The sequence below is a fragment of the Leucoraja erinacea genome, chromosome 3 (assembly GCF_028641065.1).
Source record: "Leucoraja erinacea ecotype New England chromosome 3, Leri_hhj_1, whole genome shotgun sequence".
Taxonomy (NCBI): domain Eukaryota; kingdom Metazoa; phylum Chordata; class Chondrichthyes; order Rajiformes; family Rajidae; genus Leucoraja; species Leucoraja erinaceus.
The window spans coordinates 83,519,579-83,540,065 of NC_073379.1; the positions used below are offsets into that span (position 1 = coordinate 83,519,579).

The 20,487-nt window shown below is 42.3% G+C and overlaps 1 protein-coding gene and 1 long non-coding RNA gene across 9 annotated transcripts in view; one reads left to right on the forward strand and one right to left on the reverse strand.

Annotated features, from left to right (window-relative positions):
* znf608 (zinc finger protein 608) overlaps positions 1-3,857 on the reverse strand; it is a 99,379-nt gene extending 95,522 nt beyond the window's left edge. For 2 of the 8 annotated variants that reach the window (XR_008723228.1, XM_055633105.1), the window contains exons 1-2: positions 3,565-3,857; positions 413-1,539 (exon numbers count right to left, since the gene is read on the reverse strand). Coding sequence is in view for 7 of the 8 variants with exons in the window: in XM_055633105.1 (XP_055489080.1) it covers positions 413-1,363 (951 nt within the window). In the remaining variant the exon portion in view is untranslated. Of the gene's footprint in view, positions 1-412; positions 1,540-1,999; positions 2,401-2,537; positions 2,592-2,794; positions 2,960-3,564 lie in introns of those variants that run through there. The other 6 variants (XM_055633103.1, XM_055633104.1, XM_055633106.1 and 3 more) reach the window with 6 other exon arrangements.
* Positions 1,163-19,304, forward strand: LOC129695796 (uncharacterized). The gene is made up of 3 exons (XR_008723229.1): positions 1,163-1,300; positions 11,454-11,607; positions 16,079-19,304. It is a non-coding gene; the product is annotated as an uncharacterized LOC129695796 (long non-coding RNA).
* Positions 19,305-20,487: the final 1,183 nt, after the last annotated feature.

A 20,487-nucleotide genomic window follows, 5' to 3' on the forward strand; every position in this document is an offset into this window, starting at 1 on the left:
CAATAACCTCATTTCTCTCCAGCTGCGGGTCTTACTCCATTGTTTACGTGCATGATCATAGCACCAGCCTGTTATTTCACAGAAACAAGCGAAAATGTGGAGTTTTCCCCCTCGTTCCTGAGCTCCAAAGACCACCGATGCACAAAGTAGCGGTTGCAATCGGTGCTGTTAGGACAGTTAAAGACATACAACCACCAACCCTTTCCATACCGTTCTCGTCCGCAGGTTATTGCCGAGGTGCGTTCAAATTGTAGCAGAGATGCAAAAGACAAGCATTATCACTCCTCTTGCATTATTCATCCATATGCACCATTCACATCCACACAAGTAGGCGCGATGTTGTGTTTTTTTTTTATTTGCAAAAGAATCCGACAACAAACACGACACAGCGGAAAAGTAAATAACGGGTTACCTTTTCGGTTTTCAGTTTCTTGGCGGGTCGGGCAGTGTCTCCGTCATTCTCTGCATCCTCTTTCTTGGCCGCGACAGGGCAGCCGAGGATTCCCGGCTCCAGAGTAGTTTTGATGTCCTGCACTCGGAGCGAGGTCTCCCCCGCGCCTCCGCCGCACTGCAGGGAGCCGCTGCCGCCCTTGGAGCCGAAATTGAAGAGGTGCGCTGCGGCTGAGCCCGCTACCGACATGGGGGGCTGTCCCGGGACCGGGTGCACCCCCACATCGTGTTTAGTGCTATCCTTGCGAGACCTGCCACCCTCTTTATCCCGCTTAGAGCCTCCCCTGCCCGAGCCCTTGCCCGGTTTCTCTTCTTTGCTCTTAATGCAATTGCCAATCGTGTTGTTGCAGTTATTGTTATTATTAATATTATTGCAGCCACTGTTGTTGTTGTTGCTGCCGCCGCTGCTGCTAACTGTTTGTCCCAGGGCTGAATTCATGCCAGAAACCTCTCCAGAGCGCCCTTGAACTTCCTGCCTCTTGCCAGTACTGCTAATTTCAGGAATCCCATACAGTGAGGCAGAGGAGAGAGATTTATTAGCATCCTTGGAAGTTTTGCTTCTTTTCACTTTGGATTTGCCAGTCTCCTTGTGGGAATTTCCTTGGGGAGGCTGGACGGAAGAGGATGTGAATTTGAGGCTATCCGAAAGGGCTGCTGCTGCTGCTGCTGCTGCTGCTGCTGCACTAGCACCACTTGGAGCCAAACCTCCGCAGTCCTTGGTGGAGTTGGTTGCAATGGTGTTATTGCTGCTCGAATTATTCATTTCCAATTTCTGCCTGTCTTTCTCCAAATCGGCCTCCAAATCGATGATCAGATTTCCCACTCCAATTTCCCAGTCATCGCCACTGTCGTAAGTATCAACCGCGCTCGCATCAACACATTTACCAGTAGCAATGGAACTGTTCATTGACATCCTGAAGATGAGATCTCTTGGATAAAAATTGGATGAACTTCACTGCTTTGGTGCTGGGATGACATTCGCTTCTCCGCCACGTGTTTCACCCTTTCCAAATGTTTATTTTATATATTTATATCTATATTCCCCTTATTTCCGAGTCACACGATCCACACACACGAATAAATTACTTCCTGTAAAAAGACAAGACTAATAAATCGGTTGTTGGGTAAGACCAACATTTTTTCTTCTATTTAAATAAATCCTTTTGCATGTAGCTCTGGTTTGAACTTTCCAATATTTTAATTAAAGCATCCAATTACATTTTTTTTAAAGACAAAAAAAAAATGTAGATCTTTAGAGTCGCATTTTCCCTGTTGACATTTGTAATTTCACACCGACCCAAATGGTAGTCGATAGCAACAGCAAAACTCGGAGCTGAAATCTTCTTTGCGAAAAACTAACACACGAGGAAGTTATCATAGTGCAAAAGAGACGCGTTTAAAAATTACTGAAATGAATCACCACTCGTTCGCGCTCCATCAGCTCTGCACCAAGGTGGCCCCAGTGACCGCAAATGAGGTTATTTGACAAAGATCAGTGTAGCCATTCAAAGTCTGAAGAGCATGCATCATGGGTAGTTGCAACTCTTACCTTTAAATCATTCATTTAAACATCTCTTCCCCGTATTAGCAGCCCCCACCCCTCCACTCGCGAATCTGCAACATTTCGCCAGACACCATACACCCTGCACAACTTATGTTCATATATGTGCAACACGAAATGGAAGGAACGTTTTAAAAGCTCGCCAAATAAATGTTTCACTTCTTTCCCCTCCTCCTCTCTCCTGGCACACAGAACAGATTATTTCCCTTTTTCCCAGCAAACGAAAAATGTATTAAAAGTCCACACACGCGTCGCGACCAGCAGCAAAAGAAACTGCATGGGAATATAAATTTAATTGTAAGAACTGTGCACGGGTCCAAAAATCATTTTAAAAAAAAGTTTTCAAACTTCAAATTCCACCCTAACCGCATACTTTTCGTAATCAGTAAATAATTATGCCATCAAGAGAGAGAGAGGGAGAGAGGGGAGAGAAAAAAAGAGGAAAAATCTACAGGCGTCCGGTTGAAACAAGACAGAATATGCTAACCCTGGGAGAAATTAGTGAAGGGAAAAAAATAGCAGAAACCTGGACTGGATTACACATTCTGTCCGGACGTGGCACCATCGTCTCTCAAAACAGTGTCAAACACACAAATTAAGCGAGGGAAACAACGCCAGTCAATCATGTGGTAATTTCATAATCGAGTTTCAAATACAACAAAGCAAGGACCTGAGGGTGGGGGAAGGGAGGGGGTTGGTGGAGGAGGAAGGGGATAGCGAAAAAATATATATCGTATACATCTAGGACCGGTTTGTAGCAAACGTTGACGATTGTCTGCTTACCATTTTCTGTCATCTTGTACTCGGATTAGGAGCTACACAGTTTAATTAGCTGGCGTTTAGAGCTAAAAGCTGTAATGAATTGTTGATGGATTTGAAGGGGGAGGTTGCAACAACCAACCATCTAAAAGCAGCTATTTTGTTACAGTGCGGGCTTCAATCACGTGAATCCAAGATTCCCTGTAGCTTGACGTGAGAACAAAAATCGGTGACAAGCGTATCAGAAAACTGATCTTGCCTTAGAGGGTGAAAAAAAGTGAAAAAACTTGGTCTGCAGTTTTGAATAGGGGCGAAAATCATTTAGGGGGTTGTTATGGATTTGATCAGAATAAGTACAGCCCTTTAAAGATCGCTGCTGTTGCCCCTTTCAGATCAGCAACAAAACGGAGGGGGGGGGGGGGGGGGGAGCGTTCGTGATCGACAGTCGTAACTGCTTATTAAAGTCAATTTCAGCAAAACTTGTCGCTATTTACAAGCTCAAGTTAGCACGGTTAATGTTACGGGGGACCAAAAGTCAATAGAGAAGCATTTTGTTTTTATTTCTGTTTTTACCTAAAAAATATCGTGAACGTAAAATAAATAGGGAACCAGCACCGGATATAATTTTTAAATCAACAAAATGAATCCAAACTATTTCTATTCAATTATAGTTCATCCACACACAAAAAAAACCTCAGGAGGGCGAGTAAAATGAAAAGAGAATTCTCTTGCCAAATGCGATCTCTGGTGTGATTGATAAAACTTTACTTAAGATCATTGTATAATATACTCACGATCAATACTGGTTCGGTTTTGCCCTGGTCTTCGTGTGAAATGAAATGCATTTTTGTTTTGTTTTAAATCAGATCCTGCACTGGTGTGACAGTCTGTGTGTCCTTGTGTGGCGGTGTGTTTTGCTTGGCTTGTTCACACTCGTGCCCGTGTGACTATCGGTGTGTTTTGTTGGGTGCATTGAGCTTGTCCTCACTATGTGTTTTTCGCAGGGTGCATTGGCTTGTGCTCACTGTTTGGTTGGTTGTACTGACTTGTCCTCACGGTGTATGTGTATGTGTATTTTGCTGGGTTGCAGATTTCTCTCTCTCTCTCTCTCTCTCTCTCTCACACTCTATTTTTCTCTCTCTGCTCCAGACCCGGCTCCGCTCCTTTGTTTCACAGCCATTCGCCCTGCAGCCACTCAGAGTGCAGCTTTAATGGAACTCAGCCCAGCCATTGGCTGTGCATTTTCGCATCTGTGTGTGTGAGAGAGGGAGAGAGCTGAGCTTGCAGCACAAGAGTCAACTTAGTCTGTGTGTGTGAAAGGAGCTTCCAGCAGAGCCAGCACTGGAGCGTTCAACTCCCAGCAGTAGAGCGTTTAGCCAACACTGCCAGAAAAAACAGCTACTTTCACCCTTTCTCGTCACAGCCTGCGGCAGCCAACAAAGCTTGAACCAAACACCCAGCTGAACCAGTTCCAAGTACTTAGTCCGCCAACCACTGCATAAAACAAAGGGTTACAACGACTTACACCTAAAGCACTCTAGTATAACCAGGACACATTTTAGTTTACACATTCTTTATCCAGGAGTTTTAGGTCATGACACTTAAATTCATAATAAGACGCATCCTCTACCCGGATCATAAACATCACACTGATTTAAAATAACAGCGACCTGACTTTGCCCAGATCATTTTCAATTACTTTCCTATTCAAGCAGAACATTCAGATTACTCATAATGTTTGGTTTAACTGTCCTTTGTTTCCATATCGTAACAAAAACTACACCTCACCCATTTTTCCGATTATTATTTTAGTTTAAAAATGCTGAACATTGCAGCCAGAAATAACTATTCCTTATGCAGCCGGAAACATATTTTGAAGTGATTACTTCTACGGGAAACATTTTGAACGCACAACAGCTGGAGATATTCGCTTTACAATGCCGTGGAATTATTTCCCTCTGTGGTATTACTCGTTGTCCCCAAATTACAAATGTTAACACTTTAGTGTTGCTAATTTAATTGTGCAGTGGTTGGAAAGAGAACGCATTTTGTGTATCCAAACACAAAAGTCTCCTTAAATTCTCTCGTAGGTGTTCTTGTTTGGTGAGGAGACTGATTTTTATGTTTAATTAAGAAAAGGGGTTAAATCATATTTTTTAGGCCAGCTGTGTGAGATATTTAGCAGTGCTTAAAAATGTTAGAGATAATCTCTAGGATCCCTTAAAGTAAAATTGCCTTGCCACTTTGTGATCATTCATTTTAATCAACACTTCTTTCTGTGGATCAAAGTTTATTAAGTGTGTCCATGTACGGCTGGTGAATATGTCTGCTTGCATTTGTGGAAGCTACTCTTCCCTTGTGTATATGTATAGAAAATGTGTGCCTGTTATGTCCCTGAATGATATATGAGCTGTGGTGTTTATTTTGTGCATGCATCATTTATCATATTTGTGCCTGATATGTATGGGTTTTTTTGCATATGACTCCGCGCTGTATCGTTTTAGTGGTCTACGCTGTCTGGTAGTCCTCTTTCTGGTGGATGACTTTGTCACGTAACAATGTGACTTAGAAGTATTTGCATTAATATTGGTGCATGTCTTTGTAACTGTCTATGTCTTTATTGATATATGCAAATCTATTGCTGGTATTTTTGTATGCGTCCCTCTTTCCCTTTTACTGCCATTGGAAGCAATCTCATTGTGGCTGCACCTTCTGATACTTGGCATGGGTGCCTTATTCTACCAGAACGCAAAGGCTTAAATATATCAATTAAGTGCGTCGAGAATCAGTTATGAAATTATATGGTTTTCTTTTGAACACGCCACAGCTACTTTCAGGTTCAATCACCTGAGTCATGAGTTAAATGTGTGTCTGGTGGATGCATGTGTTGTCTCTGTCTGCAAACTACCAACTGCCTGCGGGGTGATATGTGCGTGCATTTGTGGCAAGTGAACCGAATATCATATGGCGTTTGCCTGACCACTCTTGTGTGTGCGTGTTTCCCTCGTCGCAATTTGCCCTTGCCCTTCGTGCCTTCCCTACCCGATTTGCTAGATAACACATCAGCGACAATATTTGCAGAGCAAACGTTTGCTCGAGTGCAGATCATCTAAGAAGGCCGCTTAATGCGGGTGCGCAACAATCAATCTTTCCATGTATGAAATAATTGGTGGCCAGAGTCCGGCCAGGGTGAACTTGCACAAACACACGATTGCCCTCAGTGTCGGCAACCAAACAGCAGCTCGCGATTAGCTGCACTGTGCAAACTTCATGCCTCACTCACCTGCTGCTATGAACACATTCTGCAGAGGTGGGACTGACTGTTTCATAATGGCTTTACTACCCCCCTCCCCCTCCCCCTCCCTTCTATGTGTGTGGCTGATAACAATGTTTCTGTTTGGACGTGTTGATCGTGTTTTATTTTGAGCTCACGGCAGTGCAGTAAACAGCGATCATTTCCTTCTTCCACTGAGCTTTTACTACAAAGGAGAGCGGAGTGGGGGAAGGGAGCAACAAAGCTCTCACAATTACCTTACTGATGTCCGGAGAAACCACATCCCAAATACTTTTAACCCGAGTCCAGTCCTGGTTCTCATTAATGAATCACTCCCAACTATGTATCGTCTTTGCTAAATCAAAACCTCTCGCAAAAGGGAACGTCTGAAGGTTTAGTTTTAATATGAAAACGTGATATCTACCTCGCCAATGAAATGCAATCAGTGTGGTAAAACATAATTGCTTTATTTAAAAAAACGTTATCTTAGGCTTTCCAAAGTCATAAATCTTTTTTCCTATCAGATTATGAACAGAGACAATAACAATTTGAGGTTACAGAACTCCCTTTTAATTGATCTGCTAGTAATGAAACAAACCATAATTTGTGAAATACAATTAACAGCAATTTTTAGGTTCCTTCCCACAGATATATAAAAATAGATGCCATTTGCCTAGACTCCGATTGCTGTATTTGGTCATTTCAAATATTGTATTTGAGGCATGGCACAGTGGTAGAGTTGTTGCCATACAGCGCCAGGGACCCGGGTTCGATCCTGACAATGGGTAATTTCTTGTGGAGTTTATACGTCCTCCCTGTGACCGCGTGGGTTTTCTCCAGTGCTCTGGTTTCCTCCCACACTCCAAAGACGTACAGGTTTGTAGGTTAATAGGCCCCAGTGTGTAAATTGTCCCTAGTGTGTAGGATAGTGCTAGTGTATGGGGTAATCGCTGGTCGACGCAGGCTCGAAGGGCCAAAGGGCCTGTTTCCACGCTGTATCTCAAAACTCTACAGTCTAAAAGGCTAAATGACAAATCTTAAATGGTACTCTACAATGTACCAGAATGAGATACATTCCACAATTTTACTATGTTTTCACGCTTCACATAGATGAAGATAAATCATGCTTAACGGTATTCATTCTTGAAACAGTTGATTCCCATTTGTCCTTTTAGATCATCAGAATAATTTACCTGCCACAATGTAATGTGGAAGTTCATGACAATAATACAGAAGAAAATGAATTGAAGTTCCATTCAGCAATGGATGTCAGTTCTTTCCTCCATATAAGTCTCATATTCTATATCCATTAATATTACTATATTTCGCAAGCAGTCATTTTCTTTAATTCATAATTAATTTCAACAAAGGTTTGTGCCAGACAGATGCAGATTCTCTCTGCGGAGAATTTGGTTCATAAACTCGCCTGTAACACATCATATTATCTGATACCATGTGTCTGTCTTCTTGGTTTGAGTGAGCTCTACAGCACCTGCCAGAAAAAAGAGCTGAAATCCTGGCTCCCTGCCCCTCCTTTGAGGTTGAAGTAATTGCACCAGCATTTGCACTGGAGCTGCAGTCTTTGAACTGATGTATATATCAGTTTCAGACCCAAATATCATTCTCCCCTGATTCATAGTCAAAAGGCGATGTTTGCATCTCTCTTTTTCTTCTAACAGTGGATGAAATTCCTCGTAAAATGCACTGGACTGAGTTCAACAACCAGATTTCTGCACCAGCAGGGTGATTCAGTAATCTGGCATCCCCAGTGACACTTACATTGAGCACATCTTGCTGGCTTTGTCAATTGGTTCCAATGTAATTGAAACACAAAAAATCCCTTCCATTCTCATAAACTGTCATTGACTGGTCGGACCGGAAATGTTTTTATTACACGTATTGTCTTCCAAACATATAAATAAAAATATAAAAACATGTTTAATTTCATGCATCACTGCTTTTAAATATGTAATTCTGGAATAGTGTAAACATTTCAAAAATAGAATAGAACTGATATTTTCTTTGGTAATTTTTTTTGTTTCTTTCCTGTTGTATTTTTTAAAATTCAATTCAAAATTAAAATGTTTTGTTTTTTGTTACTGGAAGTAGTGGCAATGGGCTTACTCAAATTGCAGGTTTGTGGAAGATCAATCAGATTGCCAAGCTACTTTAACAGGGTCTGAAGTATGTTGATTTGAAACAAACCAGAGTAAATGGTATTTGAACCCCATGTTTCTTCCTGCCAGTCCAGCTCCAACTACACTTTAAATTGTTAACGCATGTTGCCTTGCAAATGCTGTATGAACTCACTGACACACGACATGGTGCATAACACCCAATATTTTTCTTACCTATCCTTTTCCCAATATCACAATTTGGCTTGTCCATGAACACTCTAATGTAACCAAATACAGAACCAAATTGACGTTACTCTACCTCAATGATGCTTTGACATAATGGTAGAAAATATATTGTCAATATTATGCTTCCAAATTACTTGATTTCCCAAATCAATAACTTTTCTTTAATGATTTGCACTGAATTGTACTCAGCTTGTACTGAACTATTGTACCCACTAGAAATCAGAGTGTGATTTCTATTTTTTTTAAATAGAATTCTCACTGCTGTTTGAGTGTTTTTTTCTCAGCAAGCCCTGATAATCATGGGTGGTAGAGATGGAAAGATATCATATTAACTTGCGAAAACATTTTTTCTCTACACACGTACGGCAAAAGAAGAACAACTTTCATTGATATGGTATCTTTCAAGCAACAAGCGTTCCTAAGCATTTTACAAGAGATATGGTGGGGGGAAAAAACAAAACAGGTATAGTAGGGTAAAGTTACAGCAGTTCAGAGATCTGACCATTGGTTCAGGGACGGATTGAATCCCATGACAAGAGCAACTTTTAAATTGAAAGGATTAAGTAAAACTTTAAAATTACTAATCTCAGTAATGTAACCGTGAAATTGCCAGAACCAATCACCTCTTTCACACCGCACTCCCGGAGGTGCTGCCACATACTCTTACTCCTAACTCAAAATCTTTACGGGTGGCACGGTGGCACAGCGGTAAAGTTGATGCCTTACAGCGCCAGAGGCCCGGCTTGGATCCTGACTACGGGTGCTTGTACAGAGTTTGTACATTCTCCCCGTCACCTGCTTGGATCTTCTCCTGTATCCCTCTTTCATCCCATACTCTAAAGGCGTACAGGTTTGTAGGCTAATTGACGATACAATTATAAAAAATAAATTGCCCCAAGTGTGTGTAGGATAGTGTTAATGTGCAGGGCAGGGATTGCTGGTTGGCACAGACTTGGTGGGCCAGTAGGCCTGTTTCTGTGCTATATCTGTAAACTAAACTAAACGAAAGTAAACTCCATCTCTTTGCTTATTTCATTATTATACTTTAATATTTCTGCTACTACCATCGGGAAGAAGATACAAGAGCCTGAGACCATCACCGCCAGGTTCAGGAACAACTTCTCTCCATCAACCATCAGGCTGTACAACCCTAATCCTAACCTAATCTGTATCAGTAAACACTTGAGGATTAGTCCTGTCCTTTAGGAAAGGCAATTCGCCATCTTTACCAGTCTGGACTACATGTGAATCCAGTCACTTGATACATTGTTTGTTGTGGAACAGATAAAGGTGAAAAATCAATACCAGAAATGCCGGTGATATCATAGACCAAAACAATTCATCTTTGAAAAGCCACAGCGAGATAGTGTGAAACAGTCTCAGGGACCCACTAACTTGCATTGACCAACAGCCGGCCATTTCCACTAATCCTACCTTATTCCCATTTTTTATTCTCCCCACTTTCACATCAATTTCCCCCAAATTCCACCAACCCTACACAGTAGGAACATTTTACGGTGGCCAACATCTTTGAAGTGGGGGTGGAAACCAGAGCACCAAGAGGAACACTTGCAGACACAGGGGTAACCTCCGTACCAAGAGTAGCAAGAGTCCTGACCTGAGGTCAAGATTGAAGCTAGGTCTGTGGCACAGTGAGACGGTGTCTCTATTAGCTGTGCCATAATGCTGCCTTAGAGTCAGAACATCCCCACTTCTACTTTTACAATGAAAGGAACGTCTGAGATGAAACAGCTGAAAATGGTTGTATTTAGGAAGTTGCCTTGAAGAACCCCTTTAGTGATGTCTTTGTGAGCTGGGATAATTGATCTCCAAAAACCATAACAATCTTCCTGTGTGCAAGGTAAGGCTACAACCGAGGTAAAAATGTTTTCTCTGCAATGCCCATCAACTTTTGTTATAATAGGGCTCTTTTATGGCACAGTCAGACGCGTGCTACCATGAAATCAAAATAAGACACTCTCCCCTGACCTGTGCTAATTAATCTTTTTGTGCATGTTAGGACCAGGCTGTTGCAGTACCTCCAGGTTCAAGAGCAGCTTCTTCCCATCAACCATCAGGCTCTAGAACCACACTGCACCAACTCGCTTGGAACTATTATGAACTTCCACAGCCTAGGGGCTGCAACCGCAAAGGCGTGGTCGCTCCTGAGCTTATGCCTAGACCGTGGGATATTCAGCAACCCCAAGTTGGCCGATCTGAGGGGCCTGTATGTGGAGTGGTGGGGGCAAGCCCATTGAGGGCTTTGTAGACATGGAGGAGGATCTTGAAGTTTATACGGAACCGCACAGGGAGCCAGTGGAGAGAGGCCAGGATCGAGGTGATGTGGTCATTTTTCATAACATATAAAATTATAAAAGGACTGGACAAGCTAGATGCAGGAAAAATGTTCCCAATGTTGGGTGAGTCCAGAACCAGTGGCCACAGTCTTAGAATAAAGGGGAGGTCATTTAAGACTGAGTTGAGAAGAAACGTTTTCACCCAGAGAGTTGTGAATTTGTGGTATTCCCTGCCACAGAGGGCAGTGGAGGCCAAATCGCTGGATGGATTTAAGAGAGATTAGATAGAGCTCTAGGGACTAGTGGAATCAAGGCATATGGGAAGAAGGCAGGCACGGGTTATTGATTGGGGCCAATCAGCCATGATCGCAAAGAATGGCAGTGCTGGCTCAAAGGGCCAAATGGCCTCCTCCTGCACCTATTTTCTATGTTTCTATGACCTACAACTATGTCTACGACCCGCTACGACTATGTCTACGACCTTATACAACCCCCCTCGACCTCAGTCTTCCACACCTAAGACCAACTACGACTAGCTACGAGTGGAAAATGATTACATGATAAAATTATGTCATGTTTGCATTTTTTTCCTCGGGCCAGTTACCAACCTACGACTACCTACGACTCTCTACAACTACCTACGACTACCATCACGACCTACTACGACCTACCTATGACCTACCTACGAGTAAAAAGTATCAATTTTTTCCATGCCAACCTTTTTTTTACTCGTGTACATTTTTTATCAGGCTGGAAAAAACTCTGCAACCTTCTTGAGGCCACGAGAACGCGGAGACCACTCACGAGCATGAGGAAGAGTTATGAAGACCTCCTACGACCTTGTGGTGACCATGCGGCAAGTATGAGTCAAGGGCAAACTCGGCAGAGGTCGCCAATTAAGTCGTGAGTGGGACAGAGGCTTAAAGCAGCATTATTGCCGCCCCATTTCAAATTACATTTAACCACTCTTGAATCTTGTAGTTCCAAACTGGGCAGCCCAGTGGTATGAATATTGATTCACTTCAGGTAGCCCCAGCATTCCCTCTCTCTCTACCCCCCCTCCCCCACCCAAGTCGCACTAGCTTCTCATTTTCACCTCACAAACAGCTTACAATGGCCTGTTTCCTTTATCATCGTTTTTTGCATGTCTTTCATTCGTTGTTCTTCTTCTCTCCATATCACCGTATATATCTCTCGCTTCCCTTATCCCTAACCAGTCTGAAGAAGGGTCTCGAACCAAAATGTCGCCCATTCCTTCTCTCCAGAGATGCTGCCTGTCCCGCTGAGTTACTCAAGCTTTTTTTGTCTATCTTGGGCAGAGAAGAACTTCTGTTACAAATTCACAGCCACCGTCTCTCAGCTACCTCATTCCCAGTATCAATGTAAACAGTGAATAGGACTATATCGATCCATTTATACTGATCAATTGCAAAGAAATAGTAGTTTGATGCAGACTGGCGTGAACAATAGTTGAAGATCACTTCCCTTTCATAAAAGCATTCCTAATCTGCTAAGTGTTAAAGTAAATGATAGTTGCATTCTTAATGAAATTAATTATTCAATAGCTTTTCTCAGCCAGCACAATGCTTTGATTAAACTGTTTCTTGAATTTATTGTAATGCGATTGACAATGAGTTGGGCTTTGAATTAGTTTATGTACATCAGCCCTAATTTGAAGAAAGGTGAGGAAAGGCTGCATTAGTTCTGGAAGCAATAAAGAACCAAGGTCTATTTAAGACTCACAGGTTAGCCATCAATTATTTGCACTTACATTTTATTTCACGCTATCAGAGGTGTCTTGAAGTGTGTTGAACCAAACAGAGTGGAATGCATGCACTGAGTAGGAGAGAGGAAGTGAAGGGCAATTAGTGACTAGGTGGATGAAGTATTTTTAGAATATTTTTTTGAAAGTAGGGAAGGAAAAGATCTGATGGAAGAATTTTGGAAGAGTTCTAAAGAGAAGCTGAAGCAAAACAGATGGCAATCTAGTAATGGTCCAGCAAAAGGGGGTAGGACCCCTCTGGGACTGATTAGATGAAGCAGTCAATAACAACATCTTACATCAATATTACACCTTAATCGTAGCAACACCTTGCATTTATATGTCATCTTTAGCCCTGTAAGTATTCCCAAAGCTCTTAAATATACATTAAATTGGACAAAGCCATAGAGGTCAATTATTGTTCAAGGGATTCAGTGGTTCATGGAGTTAATGAGGTCTAGCAAGATTCTGATGAATGAATTTAGACATTTGAGTGAAAGTGCAAAGGCCAGATACAAGAACACAGAAAAAGTCAAGACTCAGAGTGATAAAGGCATGAATTACAGCCTCGACTGAAGTGAGGAGGAGATACAAATGGTATAGAGTATGTTTGTCGGAGGAAAAGGGCAGTTTTTGTTGATTGAACAGATGTGGGGAGTCAGCTCAGCTACGACTAAATAAAGCCTGCGTGCTTCTTTATTTAGTAAGGAACTTAGGTAAGGCATGTTGGAGCAGATGGAAACCAAATTTTCCCCTCCTTCTTAGAAGATATTTTGATTTATTTAAGATAATATTGGATGAGTATTTGGAGAATTAAATCCTGAGATTTGGAACCCATTAAACTGTAACTGTTATTAAGCTGCAATTCACTGGATGCATGGATGTTGTTAGTGTCCTCCTCAAGCCACTTCCAAAACTAGGAGAGTACTTCAAATTATTTCAAATGATTGTATAAAATGATGCTATTTAGACAGTAACAACATAGAACCTCAGAGGAACAAATATTTGGCTCTGCAATTGAAGGACATAAACCTCTGCAGCAAAATTCCTGCACCATTCTCCTACCTGCATCTGCTCCTGCTTATATATGCTGTGCGTCATCATGTACTCCACTGTCAACCTCACTAATGAAACCCATGCTAGGACTTGAAACTGATGGAGCCGGAAATGTAGGAAGCCACTAGGATCTGGCTTCTTGGGAGGCACTTGACTCTATAGTTCCGCTATTTGTGGGATCCACTTTGGGACTGGAAATTTGCTGCCTTTAACAATTGGTTGTGTGACATACACATGAACATACCTTTAGAGTTTAGATATTATAGACATGGCAACAACATTGGCCACTTTCATTTATATAGTAGAAACATAGAAAATAGGTGCAGGAGTAGGCCATTCGGCCCTTCGAGCCTGCACCGCCATTCAATATGAACATGGCTGATCATCCAACTCAGTATCCCATCCCTGCCTTCTCTCCATACCCCCTGATCCCTTTAGCCACAAGGGCCACATCTAGCTCACTCTTAAATATAGCCAATGAACTGGCCTCAACTACCTTCTGTGGCAGAGAATTCCACAAATTCACCACTCTCTGTGTAAAAAATGATTTTCTCATCTCAGCCCTAAAAGACTTCCCTCTTATCCTTAAGCTGTGACCCCTAGTTCTGGACTTCTCCAACATCGGGAATAATCTTACTGCATCTAGCCTGACCAACCCCTTAAGAATTTTGTAAGTTTCTATAAGATCCCCCCTCAATCTTCTAAATTCTAGTGTGTATAGAGAGGCAGAGAGCGTTTGGGATGGAATTACACAGCTGCAATGATGGAAAGATTATGTTAGAACCTTCAAGAAGTCAGAATTGGAAAATTGGAGAAGAGTAGGTCTCTGGGAGTGCAGGGGACTGAAGGAGATTATATAGACAGAAGTGAACAAGAAAATGGGGCAAGAATGAGAATGTTTTAATTGTGCTTTGGTTCAATTGGAATGATGGGTGACAAGGATTTAACATAAATTAGAACAGAAACAAGAGAATTTAAGATAACATTTGATTTTCAGAACATATGAAAACGGAAATGAGCCAGAAATGTATTGGGATAATCAAGACTAGTGGATGAGCAACAGATGAGCTAAAACAGGGACTAGGGTTAAGCAATGTTGCATAGGTGGGAATAGTATAGATATGAGAACACAAGGAACTGCAGATGTTAGTTTACAAAAGGAAAGTGCTGGAGCAACTCAGTGGGTCAGGCAGCATCTCTTGAGGACTTGGATAGGTGGCGTTTCAAGTCAGGACCTTTCTGACTAATTGTAGTGGGAGGAGAAAGCAGGGAAAAAGGGGGAAGGGGGGAGACAAAGCTTGGCAAGTTACAAGTGGATACAGGTTCGGGGGGAGGGGGCTGATTGGCAAATGGATGGACAAAGGTCAGAAATGAAAAGAATACAGAAGGGCTGTCAGGTAAGGAGAAGCTAATCATTCCAAGATAGCGGCCAAGCCAGACGTCTCTCTGCCTGTTGATCCCAGAAATTGATCTGCAACCACACATTACAATCGTTCCACTCTTTGAAACCTCTTCTCCAGCAGCAGATCTGTACACTGTAGCTTCCTCGGTTATAATCATGTGTAGTCTTTCCGCTCTCTGGTTAGCATGCAACAAAAGCCTTTCCGGTACATGTGACAATGAACTAAATTAACCTAAACTAAGCTGAGCTAAACTAAACTCATCTAATGAGGAGTAGTGAAATATGAAGCCAGAGGAAATAATACAATTGGAAGGAGATGGGAGGAGAGAGGAAAGGGGGGGGGGGGGGGGGGGGGGGGGGAGGGGGGGGGGGGGGGGGGGGGGGGAGGGACAGATGATGGGAGAAATGGATGTGCATCAGAGTAGGGCATAGCGAATAAAAGGGGGGAAAAGGGCAGGTGGGTTGGGGATTTTGTGTATTACCTAAAATTGAAGAATGCAATGTTCATATCTTTAGCTTGTAAGCTGCCCAATGGATACCAGGTCATGGCACAAAGTTCATGAACAGTCTGCATCAATTTCCAGGAAGAAGGATGGGAATGGGACAAATCATTGCAATCCGCCAGCTGAACCAGCAGCATATTCTGGACATAAATAATTCACAAATGTGCATTATCTTGCCAGGTTTGTCTTAAATTCCTGGGCAAACTTATTCCAAGAACTTCACCTGAAGCTGCAGCTTACCATTATGAAGAATGGGAATGGTTGGCAAGCACCTACAAGTGGTCTGAGTGGGACAAAGCACTTTGTAGCATGTTTATTTTGACCACCCACACACTCTAGGCGGTACCATATCTGTCCTTGTCAAGTCTGCAAACCTTTTTTTGCCTTATGGAGCCAAGTCCACTTAATACTGGCACAGCTCTGACAACTAAGTACACCTACTCATTGCAGACCTCTCTTGTGGGACAGGTTTCTCGAGGATTAAGTAATGTAACTCTCCAGAGCTTCACTTCTTTTGATAGCACCTCTTCTGATGCTTTGGAAAAAAAGGATGTGCTAACATGGCCCTGTGTTGCAAGTGTGGCGCATAAACACATTTTTCTCTTTTCACAACTACATGTTGCACCTTTTTAACTCCATTTCTTGGCACAGGTCTGGACTAATTGGAATGACTCTCGGAAAACTGCACCACAGCAGTGAGCAGCAATGATTTTTAGGAACGTTCAGCTGCATGAAGGCCAACTCTGAATCTTTGCACAGAGCTCCTGCAAGGCAAACATCACCTCTGGCAGTGTACGAGCCGTTAAAAAATAATGAACAGAAAATCACAGGATGCTGGACTTTTACCCCCTGAAAATGTACTCACATTCATTATCCCATGTCAGGAACTCCTAAAGAGAAAGTTCATCTATCCATGTGTGTAGGGTCCTGCGTGAGGTAACCACTGATGAGGTGTTTGTGCAACCAAAACCAGAGTCTTCCAACCTCTGAAAACGTTGTGCTGCAGAATAAATTTAGGGTGTTCATTGCTCGTTAGCTCTTCAATTGTGGTGATTCGTGAATGAGGAGTGTTGTTGGTTGATTGCGATGGAAGCCTTACTCGTAAGGGCAGATTTCCAACATCTACATATGTAGTTCAGGATCAAGGTTCTCATATTGTCATTCTGATTGGTTTATATTCCCGTCGTGTAAGCACACAGTGTAAATATCCATATTCGTACTGCAGTGCACTGCTGAGGAAATAATGCATTGGCCAATGTGATATCTCTCGGTGAAACATTACACCAAGCTCCTCTCTGCTCCCTCAGATGTGTGTAAAACAGTCACAGAGCACTCGTCTGAGGAAGACCGAAGGTTTTTATCCTGGCCAATATTTATCATTCAGACTCATTATATGAAGCAACGGATTATCTGCCAATTATTTATTGCTGATTATGGGAGCTCATAGTGAAGAATATCAGCTGCTATGTTTCTTATATTACAGCACTAATTAAGCATCAGTGGGACTTAATTTGCTCAAAATTGTTTTATGATTTCCTGAGATTTTGATAGGTGCTCTATGAATTCCATCCATTTAAATTTGTAGAAATCGATTTGCTTTGACAAGGTTTTCAGGGGAAGGTTACCTGTTTATTTAATTGTATAGACGTTAGTGGGGGCTGTGCAGAGATTTATTCTGGGGACTCTGCAGCAGCCTGAGGCTCGCCTGGATTGGGCGCTGCTCCAGGAGACCGAGTACGTGGCCTGGAACTTTGAAAAATGGCAAAAATCTGGTGACTCTTGTTTGTGGTCTCAGTAGACTATTTGCACTTTGTACTGGTTGGGGATTGTGCTTAGGTACAGTAATAACTTACTGAACTGTATGCAATAAAATAATTTCACTGTATGTTTCTATGTGTAATGATTAAAGAAATATTGAGCATTTCTTGCCAAGTCTGGTTGACATATTTTAAGACAAAATGAGTAGGAAGGAACTGCAGATGGTGATTTACACCAAAGATAGACACAAAATGCTGGAGTAACTCAGTAGGACAGGCAGCATCTTTGGGGAGAAGGAATGGTTGATGTTTTGGGTTGATACCCTTCTTCAGTCTAAGAGAACTGTTTTCACCATGTCATTCAATCAACTAGCCCCCAACCCATATCTCTTATTTTTATGATGATTTAAACGTGTTAATGGAAAGGAGAAAACAATTTTAATAGTGGCTCCTTGGTTTTCCCATCCATTTGATTATACTAGTGTTAGTATTGGCTAAATTAAAGACACCATAAAATGGAGGATCCCAGAATTCCTTAACCCTTATCAGCTGAGCTTTACAGGCTTTGATTGGCGCCAGTCAGATTAGGCTCAGACTGGTATGCAAAAGCATTGTAAATAGTATAAATAATGTTACAAGGTGGTCATCCTGTTAATTGATGATTGGTTGAACTGTTGAGCCTTGGAGAAACTGTTTGAATCTCAGGGCACATGTTTCAATGTTTGTTCTTGTTTGCTTCCTTCTAGAGGTTTCTTTCTTATACAATGTATTAGCCACTGTATTATTGGGTTAGGGAAATGTCTGTCATGTATGGGGTTAATCGATGTTTGTAATTGGATTGTAAAGAGACCACCCCCATGTGGTTCAGCCCCTCGGGGTCCGGGGACCTATAAATGTCCGCTGCCACGAGGTCCTGCGTCGATCGTCTGGGAGAGCTCTTAGGACTGCGTGACCTTCTGTTTGAGCGAGGCCTAGAGGGCTTGGTCAGGCAGATATGAGGATCAAACCCACGGTGGTTAGGTACAGTAGTGGGAACTGTAATTGTGTTTTGTCAAAATAAAGTTTAGATGCTCAAATGCTTGACTCAGTGATTTTTGACTGAAACTAGACTGGGGGGAAGCTTAGAACGATCAATTTACATTGGGGGCTCATCCGGGATCTCAACAGACCCCCAAATACAAGTTTATGATCAAGGGTGTTGAGCTGTTTCGATCGCGAGTGCAGAAATCTGGCCCACTGTGTGGTTTTCGCATTGGTTTTCGGCACTTCGTTAGTCGGAGCGGATCGATCATTGAGAAAGGGTCCAATCGAGAAACATTCTAGCAAGCACGGGGGGGTTAGCACTCCTTTGGGTTAGGGGCCCGTAAAACAGGGCGAGGAGTAGCCCAAAACGTGGTTGTAGTTGGCAGACTGCAGCTGCTTTAACGAGAGCCTGACTCATATCATTGGGCGAGGGGTGGCCCAAGATTCAGATTTGGTATCCAATTGGTGGGGTATTGAAACATAGGTCTGACCTATGTATTGACCTATATTTGCCGGTAGCGCTGATTGGAAAAGCGCATTCTGAAAATCGGCATCGACGACTGCCAGCACGAAGAGGCTAGGCACTGAACCCTCAGTGCCCAGCAGAGAGGGTTATCTGCGTGAAGGAGTCTGAATCCCTCCCTGAAGTGACAGACGAGGAACCTCGTAAAAGGTACTGGTGGATGGAGTATAATTTGGCTGAGGATGCTCTGGTCCATTTGAAACTTTTTCATTGGGCAATTCAGTTTAATCAGCGAGCCCGCATATGTGGAGAGATACGCACCAAAACTAGGAGTTCGAGAACGAGTCTAAATTTGCAGAATCAAATTTCCAAATACAGAATTTCACATTGAAGTTCTGCCTGAAAGGTAGAATTCGAATTCTTGTGGATAAAACATTCGGAGTTTGTGCATGTCCATGATCGATTCCAAATAGCGGTTGATCAAAAGTGAATAGTAATCCTCTGGTCACTTGTTGATTAGCGCCTGATAGCGAAGAATACCTGAGAGACGGGAACCTGGTTTACTTGGTGAAAAGTAATCCGAATGTGAAGGGTACCCCTAATTCTGTAGAACTTAAAGAGGAGGGATAGCGGTCCCCCTTAGTGTGAGGATACTTAGCATGAGGATAGTAACATTCGGGAGTCATTTAGGAGTAGTATCCCTCAGCAAAGAGTAAGCTAGGAAGGGGCAAATCTTCGGTATCAAAGGGAGAGGTTCACTGAGTGATAACGCGGCATTGAGTGTTTGTAAACTGTTCGTAAACGAGTGTTTGTAAACTGTGCGCTAGCACTTTAAATCATTTTTGTAAATTGTAAAATTCTAGCTTTTTGTGTTGTTATCGGATCCGAATAGTGTAAATATTCCGTGTATGTAAATAAATTTAGAGTGTATTAAGATTTAGAAGTTAAGATTTAGAGTGTGTTAGCGGACCGCTATTTGTATTGCTGCTTGTGTGAGTGTTTAAGGATTTAGATAATTGAAGTAAAAGGGTGTTTGAATTAGAATGTTTGAATGTTTAGATTGTAGTATTATGAGGATCTGAGTCGTGGTGGTTCGATCAGGTGTTGTACTCTTTCGATCGCTGTGTCGGGGGAGGAGTGGTTCCGCTGACCGATTGCGACTCATCAGATAAAAGTCATGGAGCTACGCCAATGAAAACTCGGGAAGCTCGATGAAATTCTGAGAAGCTACATCAACATCTTGTTAGAACCTTTGTTAAAGTATAGCGGTCATCATTGTATACTGGAGTTATCATTTATGATGAGGGTTATCATGAATGATAAAACGGGGGAATGTTAATATTGGTTAAATTAAAAACACCATAAAATGGAGGATCCCTGCACTTGTCAGAATTGCTTAACCCTTATCAGCTGAACTTTACAGGCTTTGATTGGCAGTTTAGGCTCAGACTGGTATGCAGGATGGTGAAGGGTCCAGGTGTTCTCCCTGTTTCTCTTAAATTGGTAAAATGTATAGCAGTTTTTCAAATGAACCTAAATGCATCATTTCGATTGCAAAAGCATTGTAAATAGTATAAATAAATTTGCAAGATGGTCATCCAGTTAATCGATGATTGGTCAAACTGTTGTGGCTTGGAGAAACTGTTTGAATCTCAGGGCACATGTTTTAGGTATGTTACAAAACCTACCTGAATCGTGGCTGAGCATCTGCCCTACCCCGTGTGCGCGATTATGGCGCTGTTTAGAGGGGGCGGGTTTAAAACGCGATTTTTACTAGGCTGTTCCAATCGAAAATGTTCAGCCTAGTAAATCATTAA